The sequence below is a fragment of the Haliotis asinina genome, chromosome 15 (genome assembly GCF_037392515.1).
Source record: "Haliotis asinina isolate JCU_RB_2024 chromosome 15, JCU_Hal_asi_v2, whole genome shotgun sequence".
In the NCBI taxonomy this organism is placed as follows: Eukaryota; Metazoa; Mollusca; class Gastropoda; order Lepetellida; family Haliotidae; genus Haliotis; species Haliotis asinina.
Window position 1 is genome coordinate 24,051,283 of NC_090294.1, and position 14,186 is coordinate 24,065,468.

The following is a 14,186-nucleotide window of genomic DNA, read 5'->3' on the forward strand; positions in this document are numbered from 1 at the left end:
TCTATGTATTATTTGTTTCATCCGTCGCTGTGTCTCTTTTGTCCCTCGTACGTCCCTCTATTATCTCATTTTCCTCTTTTAGGCCTATTTCGTATCTTCTTCAGGGAACCCCGGGAACACCCTCCCTCCCCTTCTCTCTCTCTCTCTCTCTCTCTCTCTCTCTCACACACACGTACAGTGAATCCTTAACTAAACAAACTCACGGTCTCCCACGCTACAAGTCGCCAGGCTATATTCCCATCTAACAGACCGTGGCTATGTGTTCTCATCTAGCGGTCCGTGGCAGCAAAAGTTCAGGTCATGCTCCATATATACCTTGTGTGTGTGTACAAGACAGCGGGCATGTAAACACCTTAAGCCATATTGTTATGTACATACATATACATATCTGTGTCTCTTTCAGAGTAGAAAGTGTCAATAATGTTTTGCAATGGTTTCGTATACCTCCTCTCTTAACCTTTCATTCTCCTCCAGTGTCCGTCATTGTCTCCCTACAACTCTCTCTCTCTCTCTCTCTCAGTGTTTGTGAACTGTGTAGTTCAAAGAAACTACATGCTGACATGTAAAAAACCTTGTACCTTATCTCACAGATTAAACTGGCACAATGGTGTCACTTTGGTCTAATAATACAATTAATGGTTACGTCTTAGAAATTCCTCATTTCCTGAAGCATCTGACCCTTTACATCGCCTCCAAGATGAAGGAAATGTAAATGTCACGCTATCCTTTGCGCTTTACATACAGCTCCGGGGTCCAGCTTGTCGAGGACCATTCCTTTGAGTAGACTATTTTTGAACACACATATTTGTCAGCAAGATTAGGTTATCCTGTATTTTTTCAGAGAACACGTCAGATTAAATGTTTGCCCAATATCCCACTAAAGAAACAGAAGTTCACTATAATTAAACATAAATCTTGCTGAAGAGCCATGATATATACGTGTGTACAAAAAGGACTTGAACATTTTGCCTTATGTTAGAAAACACTTACAATAACATACTTTTCAAACGTTTATTTCAATGCATTTCAAATTGCAATAAATAGTATAACATTACATGGTAGTAAAAGTAACAAAAAATATATCTCAGGGATAGGTTATGCTGGGAAGTGTCAGTTTCATGTACACAAGCAGGTACCCAACAGAACAAGTTTGGTCTCTGCTTTGGAAATAATACTGTCCACATAAGTTACTCACAATATCAACTGAGCAATTAAATGCCACTGGTCGCTGGATTTCTTCTAGGCACACAGGCATTGCGTCACAGTTCACTATGTCACAAGAAAGTTATCTTCTTGGTCACAAAGACCATTGTTCATACAGTGAAAAACCCATGCCGCACTTTGAACGCTTGGTCGATATTTGAAAGTTTCTACAAAGGTCACAGTTCAATACAGCCGCGTTTGTGCTTGTAATTGTCGAGGTTCGTTGTTGAGACGCGTTGTAAATCTGTCCAGGACTGTCCCAGCGGAACGTGTGGACTTCGGAATGGGCCCCTCGTGACGTCAAGACAGGTGCGTCAGGTAGGCAGAGCTGGTTCTTTGTTTCAACGTTCAGCATGTCTCACACCTTGGAGTCCGTTTCTTAACAGTTCCAGGATTTATACTTGTTTCAAACAGATTGCACATTCCACCATCGTTGTGATTGATAGTCCTGTATTTCAGTTATACAGACACCCCGTCACCCTGGTAACAGATCGGGTGGGTGGTGTCGTTTGGATTAACTTCACGAAAATTTGCTTTTGGTGCACGGAGAGGGCTTCGAAAAGATCGGCAAGGCCATTTCTCCGTCTCCTGTTAGATAAGCAGTTGGCCGCTTCCAAGCTGGTAGTGCAGGATAATGGACTGATCTGATCCCTATGTAAAGTTGAAGCATTAAGGAGCAATTCTTGGTAATTGTCCACTAAGTCCAATGGCATGCCCTCTTCCGAATCACTGACAGATTCGTTGGAACTCTCACAACAATCACTTTCTGTTGAAGATGTTGACATTTTGGATATTTGCCTTCCGAAACTTTTCTCGACTTTTTCAATAGCTTCGTGGGTCCACCCCAGTCGCTCGAGGATTTCCTGATCGATGCCGTCAAATATGTTCGCCATTCCGTTCCTCCTGGACCGCTTCATATCTGTGAGTGATTCCTCGTCCATTACTGGCTGTTTGGTAAGATTTAACACCATCGAAGTTGTTGGCAGTAACTAAGCTTTGACTGTTCAGTCAAGTTAGTAATATCTCGTAGCGAATGACTCAAGTCTGACGAACCCAAACACGTCGTCTGCTTTTATAGCCCAGTCCTCGCCAGCCAATGGGCAGTGCTTCAACAGCAGACGTCACACACGAGCCGAGAGCTTTGAATCAGTACTGTTGACGTCATTGGGCGGAGTTCTATTGATGTCGATCAAAACCTGTCAGCCAATCAAAGTGGTTGTTAAATCTGATCCGGGTTTTCCCCAAGAAGACCACTCTGCTATCCTTTATGGTTTGCCTTAATTCAATCAATATACAATGCAGAGATTTGATTTCTCCTGTAATAACTCCGTGTTCAGTGCCAGCTAGCCGACACCCTCGGAATATTTACCTGGCTGCCTAGTATTAGTTGAAACTCGGTGTCAACATTAGCCGGATTTCATCAGGCTGCGTAAGATTCTATTTTTAGATTTGGCCGAAGCGTGGAACAAGTGTGTCATCATCTGCCGTTCGTTTTGCGTATGTGCCCTACCTTAATTCTTATAGTTTTTCCACCCTGAAAGCACCTAGTATGTCGCGAAATAATATTAGTACGACGAAAATAAATATTTAAACAATATCATAGAATATCATAGACCATTGTTTTAATAAAACACCAGTTCCATAAATAATTAAAATAGAGAGACAAAATGAGACACGGACGAGAGACGGAACTCGAGGAGATGAACACGTATCTTTGTTTTCTTTTTTCCGTACAGACGCCGAGTTACTTTTATGTATTTAGCTTTAACATCTTCAAGATATTTTCGGATCCAAATGTGACCAATATCTGGTATGGTGTCGTGCCATATTTTAATAGTATCACAGAATGTAATGTTAGAGACTTGGCTGAAACATGTCATCGGTTCCCAGATCGATGTCCATCCCGTCGATCACTGGATTATGTGGTCCAGACTCGATTATTTTACATACCGTCGCCATATAGCTTGAATATTGTTGAGTGAGGCGTAAAACTAAAGTAAACTCGTTCACAACCGAGAATTTGTCTCTATTTCAGAACATAGGTTGTGGTTTAAAGAAAGCGCTTCATTTTACTAATCCAACTCAACTCCTAAAAATCAATACCTGAGTCATCGTGGAGCATGAGATGAACGAAGCACCCTTAATATCCTTATACAAGGCGCTTATACCCTCGGATTCAAGTACTAATTACAGTACTATTCCGCTTATATGGCGTTCTTATCTAGGCACATTGAATGCTCCCGTCGCTACGTACATTAGTATCCCCGGTCATTGGAAAATATCGTACTTTCCAATACTTTTTCAACTCACTGGGAATCATACAACGATGGTGCTTGTCAGAATGAAACAGTTTAATTCTGTGACTACACGATGCCATTTAGAAAGTGGTCAAATGCAACATATGTCATATTTGGGATTTCACTTTCTCAGTAAAGTACAAATTCTAGTACTTTTTTTTGTTGGTTCATTCCCATCCGGGATTCGAACCCGCACCCTCAGAGTCAGGCACCTAATCGCCAGCACACAAAGCTAACCCGCTCAGCCACCGCGACTTCCACAAAGTTGCAGTTTAATTCTGGATTGCTGTCGGTGAAATATTACATCATCAAGACAATGGTGATGTCTTTAATGAACTATACTGGACAAAATAAGTTAGGGTTATTGGTATTTTTATGACACAAAGACACACAAACACTACACGCTCGCTCGGTCATACCATAAAGTTTCAAACAATGTCAACAACAACAACAACAGCAGCAACAACAACTACCTCTAGAACCAGCAACACCACTCATCTGAGCGCTAGTGACTGAATATTGCTTCACGTCGCTTAGATCCAGAAATGGATTCACACATTGTACCCATATGGGGAATCGAACTCAGGTCTTCAGAGTGACGAGCGAAACCGCAATGCTGCCCCACCGATCAATGGACATGGTTCGGAAACTTTCTAACACTTTAGCAGCACCAGGGTCCATTACCCTTCTGAAATGATTGACGATCGGAGATTGACGTACAGTCGAACCCCATTGTCTCGAACTCGGTTGAGACGAATTCTCGGATGTGTCGAACTGACATCTCGGTCCCTGCCGATTTCCTTATATTTATCATTATTTTTACCCTGATGTGTCGAACTAGATGTGTCGAATTCCCGGTTGTGTCGAACTCATTGTAGGGTCCCCAAAGGCTCCAACAAGTACAAATTTACCCTTTTGTCTCGAACTGTCAAAGCTGCTTGTTGCAACTGAAAACTTCAGTCGCGCAATCGGAAGTCATCCTCATAAACGTGCTACCTATAGATCAAAAGTAACGATTAACGGACTCCACAATCAAGTGACATGTTTAACTACGCATCTATACACACATTGTCAGCACACTTACCAACTGAACTTTACTCAAACAATTAACCATAATTAAGTTGTTATCAGTGACACGTTGATCACGGACCGACAGGATATCTCTAAACAAACAATGGCGCATGTTGTTGTCATGTGACAGTCTATGTTAGCGGTCATGTGATTTCCTTGAAAATACAAAATGAGAAGTGAGGAAAACGAAGTTGGATTATCTAAATTGTATATTTGTGTTTTGGTTTTTTTAACAATGGGAACCAGCTAAATAGCATCTTAAAATGCTCTGAGTGCGGCGTAAAACTACACTCACTCACCCTCTCACTCTTACTGCTTATCCTTATCAAGTATTTCGAAAAGAAATGTGATGAATGATATGGGGGGAACATTCGACGAGTGAGTGAGTGAGTGAGTGAGTGAGTGAGTGAGTGAGTGAGAGTGTGGTATTCCGCCGTTTCCAGCAATATCTCGGCAATATTACACATTGTACTCTTGTTGAGAATCGAGCAGAGAAGCGCTTTAACCACTAGACTACTCCATCGACCCTATTTCTCGACAATGATGATATGGGTGAAAGTATTACTCGTGTTGGTGGCTATATGTTTCAATGCAACATATGTCATATTTGGGATTTCACTTTCTTAGTAAAGTACAAATTCTAGTACTTTTTTCGATTGTTTTACAATGGTTGTTTTTCAATGTTTTACAAATAAACACGTCTCTATTTACACATGTATATCAGGCTTCTTTTAATCGTTTCAAAGGCATAGAGCATAAATAGAATTAAGTTTCTTTACCTTGTATGTCATGTCTTTTACTTACTGCCCCATCCAAAACGGTTCAGTGAGTGCAGGTGAACATTCTGATCACCCCGTTTCGTGATCCCCTGATCCAATATTTGGTGTCGATCATTTCACATATAAAACGACTGAATAGCTTACGCTGGGGTACCGTACAGAATACATGTCTATAAACATTGGGCACACGCACGATGTTGTATGACAGTGTATGCTATTGAAATATGGAAATGTTACAGACTAACTGACCACGTTTCACAGTCTTTAATCTCCCAAACGTCATATTGATAACGAACTTCCGAGACCAGTATCTTGTATGTGTCGGTAGACAGAGAGAGGCCAATCGAATTCATCGTGAACTTCACTCATCAACACCGACGAATCAAAATCATTATAAAATCCCGTTAAGATAGAGTAACCTAACTTCCCAGGAGGCACCTTGTCGTCTGTCTAGTTAGGCCATACGATTAAGATACTGCAACTGGAGTTCACAACTAACTTCGACAGTTTTATCAGTGTGTGCGATTATCTTTGATAACTGGAACAGGTACAAAACTGACAAATCTTCATTTCTGTGTATTCTTTACTGTTTACTGTTTAGGGTTGTTGTTGTTTTTTTTATTATGTTTAGTGACTGTTGTAGAATGCGCGCTGTATGAACGCCGATATTTAATAAGGGTGATGTGTAAATTCCATAGAGTGTGTCGGGAACAGTGTGTCGGGTACCCTAACTGTTGCATTACATGCAAACACGACGCTGTTTAGTGACTGTTGTAGAACGCGCGCTGTATGAACGCCGATATTTAATAAGGGTGATGTGTAGATTCCATAGAGTGTGTCGGGTACCTTGACTAACACATGGCGTTCTGAGCTGCATGTTGTTTTGTGCCGCAAGAACGCCCACTGGGTTGATATATAGAATTTTGAACTATTGTAGTACGTTGTGGCTGATGTACAACTTTGGAAAAGACTGATGATGATCCGGGTTAAAATGTTGGCCTTCAGTAACCCATACCTGTCGTAACAGGTGAGTAACGGGATCGGGTGATCGGGTGATCGGGCGCGTTGATTTGGTTGAAACTTGTCTTCGTATACCAGTTTCGCAGATCTATACTCATGCTGTTGACCACTTGATTGTCTGGTCCAGACTCGATTACTTACAGACCGCCGCCATATCTGGTTGAGTGCGGTGTAAAACTAAACTCACCCACGCACTTTGAACACTGATTGATAATAATAATTGTATAGCATACTATTATTGAATGTTATTGTAAAAGAAACATATTGTGACTGCTGTGTTATACACTTATTGACTATTTACTCAGGTGTTGTGTTCTGTGTGGGTTAGTACAGTCATACCTCTTGCCAGACTAGCTGATTCCCCAACACCCACGTTTTAATAGGCCGAAGAGTGTTAAACAGAGGTTATTTCACACACTTTACAACGACACAACACCTATTATAAATGTGTGGTACTTTGATATAATTATACAGTTAGTTTTCCTTTTCAGAAGGCTCTCATTTCTTTTGGCAGCTGACCCATAATATCGCCTCCAACACGAATATGGAAATGTCAATCTATCCTCAGCGCTTTACATACTGCTCTAGGGTTCCTCTGAGGACCCAATCCCTTGAGTGTAGACTATTTATATACACATACATGTCAGCAAGATTCCGAGTTGATGTATTCAATCACATTTCGATTAAAGGTTTACCCAATGTTTTGTCGAAGAACTAAAATTATCCTTAAAGGTAAATTTTGCACCAAGTATGTATACATGGGGGCGGTCGAGCAGCCTTGTGGTTAAAGCGTTCGCTCGTTATGCTGAAGACCCGAGTTCGATTTCTCATATGGGTACGGTGTGTGAAGCCCATTTCAGGTGGATGGAGCGTCTGCCCCTCGCTTCTTGGGTGGTCGGTGGTTCGATGCCTTGAAATCGTGCCACCAACTGGTGTTAAAAATGGTACTTGTTTCTTGGTAGGTACCAAGAGGACGAAACAAGTACTGGTTTGTATTGCGAAACAAGGACATGATAACTCACTGAGTGAGTGCTCTTATTTTTACGCCGCTTTTAGCAATATTTCATCAGTATCAACAGAAATGGGCTTGGCACATTATACTCATATGGAGTGTCTCTGTTACGAGCGAACGATTCAGTCACTAAGCTACCCCGCTGTCCATGACATTAATTGGGTTGTCACTGTAAAACTAAGATTCGTTTTGACATCTCAAAACATCTCAACTATGTCAGAGCAATAATTTTGAAGATGTACAGCGCATTTCACAAAATATTCAAATAACAATACATTTCATGCTTTTATTTTATGCATTTTAAAACACATATATAGCGACATACTTCATGGTAATAAAGTAACCAAATATATATCTCAGGAATAAGTTATGTATACATGTGTCAGATATGTTGTGACAATAGAACAAGCTTAAAATAATAATACTGTCCTGAAAAGCTACTCACGCTTATTAAACAATTAAATGTTACTGGATTTCTAGGCACACAGGCATTGCGTCACAAGCGCACTCTCTCAACAGCAAGTTAACACTTTGAGCATAAGATCTATAGCCATATGAACAAGATTCCACTACGTACGTATGCATGGAATACAAAATGTTCATTATCAAGAATGTCTGTATCATCTGTGCGAGGTGTTTCCACGACAAGGACACACTTCAGTGAAGACATGTTTCCGCTGGTAAGTGCTTCGGATTCGTTGTTGACTCAACTCGTTGTAAATCTGCCCGTCACTTGTAGTTTACACCGAAACACGTGGATTTCTGGGATGGCCCTTCATGACATCACGACTCACCCGAAAGGCGCGTCCTTTTGAGCAGGGCTGGTTTACCTTGACGACTTTCAGCACACCTTAAACTTTTTTACAGTTCCAGGATTTACCGTGAAATCACATCTATTGCACATTTCGTCATCGGTTGATTCAGCGGTTCCGCATATTTTAGTGATACAGACACCCTTTCACCCTGGTAACAGATCGGGTGGGTGGTGACGTTTGGATCAACTTCACGAAAATTTGCTTTTGGTGCACGGAGAGGGCTTCGAAAAGATCGGCAAGACCATTTCTCCGTCTCCTGTTGGATAAGCAGTTGGCCGCTTCCAAGCTGGACACTTCCAAGCTGTTAGTGCAGGAGAATAGGTTGATCTTCTGAGTCTTCATGTGCAAAGATGGGGTATTAAGGAGTAATTCTTGGAAATTGTCCACTAAGTCCAATGACATATCCGTGTCCGAATCACTGACACTCTCGTTGGAACTTTCTACACATTCACTATCTGTTGAAGATGTTGACATTTTGGATATTTGCCTTCCGAAACTTTTCTCGACTTTTTCAATAGCTTCGTGGGTCCACCCCAGTCGCTCGAGGATTTCCTGATCGATGCCGTCAAATATGTTCGCCATTCCGTTCCTCCGGGACCGCTTCATATCTGTGAGTGATTCCTCGTCCATTACTGGCTGTTTGGTAAGATTTAACACCATCGAAGTTGTTGGCAGTAACTAAGCTTTGACTGTTCAGTCAAGTTAGTAATATCTCGAAGCGAATGACTCAAGTCTGACAAACCCAAACACGTCGTCTGCTTTTATAGCTCAGTCTCTACGCCAGCCAATGGGCAGTGCTTCAACAGCAGACGTCACACACGCGCCGAGCACGTTGAATCAGAACTGTTGATGTCATAGGGAGGAGCTATCGGCACGTCAATCAAATATCTTAGCCATTCAACGTGGCTGGTTAAATCTGACCCAGTGTTTTCCGAGACATGGACCACGTGTGTATTTCATGTGCCCTGGTCGTGTGTTGTTCACTGCGAATAAGGACTTCGATTTCTGCATTGTTATTCCAACAAAATCACGTTTGATGAACGCAAGCTCCAAGCATGCTACCCACAAAGACTGTTATTATTTGCCGACGAGATCAGGGCAACATGTTACCAGATTACCTCGGGATACATGGGGTTCTGTTTTAAGATTTTGCAATGCCATGATTTGGTTCCTGTGTTGTTTGAGTTGCTGTGTGAAATATCCCAGCTATATGAGGGATAAAGTATTGAATCTACACCAGTATATCTATATCACGCGCATTGATAGACGTAAAATATTATGTCGCATCTGACGACAAACATTAGAGAGGGTTCCTCATTTATGGCTGAGTGTGTGCGTTCGTGCCTGTGTGATGATGATCTTTATGGAGAAGCATGTACAATGTGAACACCACCCACCCTTAAGTCCATGTACAAAATAAGTGCTTTTTATCCTTGCGATGTTTCTACAACCACAGAATCTACTACTTCTGCTACTACTACTACTGCTACTGCTACTGCTACTGCTACTATGCTTGTCGTAAGAAGTGACTAACGGGATCGGGTGGTCGGGGCTGTACTGAATTGACTAATATTGTGTTAACATATTTTATTGATATATTAGGTCAAAAGAATTCTTGTCAAATTTTGAACGCACTTTTTCAATAAAGATATCTACATTACTGAACCTTGAAATATAGATTTCTAACACACAAGGCGCTTTACCTGCATAGAAATAATGGCATAAATGAGCCAACTAGTGATGTTGTCAGTCGTACAGACCCTGAAACAAATATGTCAATACAGCTAATGCAAGTCTAGCATGTGTAGCAAGTTTAGGTTCTGAAAATGAATATAATTTAAGACATAATTTATTTTATGTAAATTATGTTCAAATCAGAGGCTAGATGTGGTCTAACTAGTGATAATTCTTGTTATATAAACCTTCTCGTAGGTGTTGATCAACGATGATGATGATGATGATGATGATGATGATAAATGGACCGGTCGATTACAAAGAGATGTCATGCAATATACGCTGTTCACCATTTAAACAAGACAGACTGAGGCGAGGCAGGTCGCCTTCAGCGCTACACATATGCCGTAGGCGTCATACACTTGCTCCAGCCTAATGAAGGAACACTTTGTCAAGAGATGATGTGTCCCAGTCGAAACCTTGCTACAAATATGCAACAACCGCGGGTTACATTGAACCCTGAGAACATCAAACAGCTCGTCTCCACTTCAAGTGAACTGGTTTCACCGGTCGTTATTCCAGGCATGAATATACGATATAGGCTCTATCCTAATAGGGGCAGATGTCACTTAAGTGGTTTAGTTGGTCAGACTTGGAATAGCAATGTACCCTTAGTTGCTTGAATGTCATAGAAAACTTGGTTTAAAGTTGGTCATATAGTGACGGATGTGGTCTTGCCGTTAATATGAACAATTGTTGTATTTCGTAGAGGTGGACCCCTCTCTGCAAAGGAAATCATGTTTTTCAAAGGATTATAAATATATAGGTTTTGCTGTTTAACAGTACAGTGAATGTAAAGAAATCTGCTGTCTTTTACTTAGGGAAAAAAGGACTCTTTTCTCTGTATCTATTAAAATGGGGGATGATGCTACTCCATTTGCTTTTTAAACAATTAAATACACAAATCCAGCCTATTCTCACTTATTGTTAAAAAAATCTGGGGATACACTAGATTAGATGTTAAAGAAAAGGTACACTTACTTCTCGTAAAAAGTTTTTAAATGTTGGTTTGTCTACACCACATGCCATGCAATATGGAGAATGTGGACGCAACCCTTTATACGTGATAGCTAACGTAAAGTGTATTCGATTCTGGATTAGAATTTTAAGAATGCCAGCACATCGCCTTCCTAAACTTGCTTACAACATGCTATTACACTATGATAATCTGGGTAAAGTAAAGTGTTTCTTGCATCCGCATGTTATGTTTCTGTTTTGGTTTTGGATAGGTATGGCTCTCACAATCTGTGGAAAATGGAAATATGTTTCTACCGGGTCTCTTGGCTACAAAAAATGAAACAGTTTTGTCTGATCTGGCATTGTATGAACATCACGCACTGAAACTAAGAAATTCTATTGTATGATTATTCTAATGTTCTACCTATACCTAATGGTATACTTATCATGTGAATTATTAAATGTATGATTACAGCCGAATGAATATGAATATGTATCTATGCTTTGTATATAGGTCTATAGCTTCTCATGCAACAAACGCTTTCTTCTCCTTCTTTTTCTTCTTCATCGTCTTCTTTTTTTCTTCTTCTTCTACTTCTTCTTCTACATCTTCTTCCTCTTCTACTTCTTCTATTTCTTCTTCTTCTTTTCTTCTACTTTTTTCTTCTTCATCTTCTTTTTTTTCTTCTTCTTCTACTTTTTTTCTGCTTCGACATCTTCCTCTTCTATTTCTTTTCCTTCTACTTCTTCCTCTTCTACTTTTCTTCTTTTCTTCTGCTTCTTTTTCTTCTTCATCTTCTTTTTCGTCTTCTTCATCTGCATCTTCTTCCTCTACATCTTCTTCCTCTTCTACTACTTCTTCTACTTCTTCTTCTTTTCTTGTACTTTTTCTTTTACTTCTTCTTTTCTTCTACTTCTTCTTTTCTTCTATTTCTTCCTCTTTTTCTTCTACTTCTTCCTCTTTTTCTTCTTCTTCTACTTCTTCTTTTCGTGTACTTCTTTTTCTTTTACTTCTTCTTTTCTTCTATGTCTTCTTCTTTTTCTTTTCTTCTTCTTCCACATCTTTTTCTTCTTCATCTTCCTCTTCTTTTTTATTCTTCTTCTACTTCTTCTACATCTTCTTCCTCTTCTACTTCTTCTTTTTCTTCTACTTCTTCTTTTCGTGTACTTCTTTTTCTTCTACTTCTTCTTTTCTTCTACTTCTTTTTCTTCTACTTCTTCTTTTCTTCTACTTCTTTTTCTTCTACTTCTTCTTCTTTTCTTCTACTTCTTCTACATCTTCATTCTTCTACATCTTCATTCTTCTACACCGTCTTCTTCTACTTCTTCTGCTTCTTCTACTTCTTTTTCTTCTGCTTCTTCTTCTACTACTTCTTTTTTCTTCTTTTTCTTATTCTTCTACTTCCTTTTCTTCTTCTTCTACTACTTCTTCTTCCTCTACTTCTACTTCTTTTTTCTTCTTCTTCTACTTCTTCTTCTACTTCTTCTTCTTCTCCTCCTTCTTCTTCTACTTCTTTTTTTCTTCTTCTACTTCTTTTCGTGTACCTTTTTCTTTTACTTCTTTTCTTCTACTTCTTCTTCTACTTCTTCTTTTCGTGTACTTTTTCTTTTACTTGTTCTTTTCTTCTACTTCTTTTCTTCTACTTCTTCTTTTCTTCTACTTCTTCCTCTTTTTCTTCTACTTCTTCTACTTCTTCTTTTCTTCTACGTCTTCTTCTTTTTCTTTTCTTCTTCTTCCACATCTTTTTCTTCTTCATCTTCCTCTTCTTTTTTATTCTTCTTCTACTTCTTCTACATCTTCTTCCTCTTCTACTTCTTCTTTTTCTTCTACTTCTTCTTTTCGTGTACTTCTTTTTCTTTTACTTCTTCTTCTTTTCTTCTACTTCTTTTTCTTCTACTTCTTCTTCTTTTCTTCTACTTCTTCTACATCTTCATTCTTCTACATCCTCTTCTTCTACTTCATTTTCTTCTACTTCTCCTTCTACTTCCTTTTCTTCTTCGTCTTCTACTACTTCTACTTCTTTTTTTCTTCTTCTACTTCTTCTTCTCTCCTTCTTCTACTTCTTTTTTCTTCTTCTACTTCTACTTTTTTCTTCTTCTACTTCCTCTTCTACTTCTTTTTTTCTTCTTCTTCTACTTCCTCTTCTCTCCTTCTTCTTCTACTTCTTTTTTCTTCTTCTACTTCTACTTTTTTCTTCTTCTACTTCCTCTTCTACTTCTTTTTTTCTTCTTCTTCTATTTCTTCTTCCACTTCTTTTTTCTTCTTCTACTTCTTCTTCTTCTTTTCTTCTTCTGCTTCTTCTTCTTCAGAAATGAGTCTTTCTGATGAGTGTATTACAGCAAGAGAAAATAATCTGCTCAGTGATCGTGAGTGACTTTAGTTTTACGCCACTTTTAGCAAAATTCCAGCAATACCAGAAATGGGCTTCACATATCGCAGAAATATGGGGAATCGAACCCCGTAACATGCGAACTCTTTAGCCGCTAGGCCACCCCAGCGGCCCTTGCTCAAATCGACTGACAGAATGCACAGATCAACCTTTTCGAACATGTGAAATCTTGCTAGGTGGATAGGTGCGTGGGTAGGTGGGTGGATATGTAGCTATAGGTAGGTAAGTAGATGGGTGGATATGTAGGTAGGTGGGTGGATATGTATGTAGGTAGGTGGGTGGATATGTATGTATGTAGGTAGGTGGGTGGATATGTAGGTAGGTAGGTAGGTGGGTGGATATGTAGGTAGGTAGGTAAGTAGATGGGTGGATATGTAGGTAGGTGGGTGGATATGTAGGTAGGTAGGTAGGTGGATATGTATGTAGGTAGGTAGGTGGGTGGTTATGTAGGTAGGTAGGTGTGTGGATATGTAGGTAGGTAGGTAGGTAGGTAGGTAGGTAGGTAGGTAGGTAGGTAGACTCTTACATGTTTAATTACCAGAAGACCAGCCACTGTACCCTGCCCATCATGGTTGTTAGTAGTTGCAGTCATATTACTTGAATATTACTAAAAGCGGTGCAAAAGTAAACGCATTCACTCAACCTGGGAATCAACGACTGGTAAGGATTTGGGTAGGTTCCAATGATGCTTCTACTTTCCATCTGTGTAACCTCGACGCATTCAGCACGACGAGTCTCCCATGTAATTAATTTAATGGTGAAATGGGTGCCTCTTTGAGCAAACTGTGTTGATTGTACCATAAATTACATCACCTAATCCCGAATAATCTTTCAAACATGACATTTGCTGGCTCAAATACCTTCAACGTTGACACAATTATTAAACTAAAAATTCAAGCGCTTCTAGA

The 14,186-nt window shown here is 39.8% G+C and overlaps 2 protein-coding genes across 2 annotated transcripts; both read right to left on the reverse strand.

Annotated features, from left to right (window-relative positions):
* Positions 1-1,002: 1,002 nt before the first annotated feature.
* On the reverse strand, positions 1,003-2,255 carry LOC137265348 (uncharacterized). Its single transcript, XM_067800733.1, has one exon. The coding sequence runs from the start codon at positions 2,172-2,174 to the stop codon at positions 1,659-1,661; it is 516 nt and encodes a 171-aa protein (XP_067656834.1). The 5' UTR covers positions 2,175-2,255; the 3' UTR covers positions 1,003-1,658.
* A 5,405-nt stretch (positions 2,256-7,660) lies between these two features.
* Positions 7,661-8,914, reverse strand: LOC137265728 (uncharacterized). Its single transcript, XM_067801169.1, has one exon. The coding sequence runs from the start codon at positions 8,855-8,857 to the stop codon at positions 8,321-8,323; it is 537 nt and encodes a 178-aa protein (XP_067657270.1). The 5' UTR covers positions 8,858-8,914; the 3' UTR covers positions 7,661-8,320.
* Positions 8,915-14,186: the final 5,272 nt, after the last annotated feature.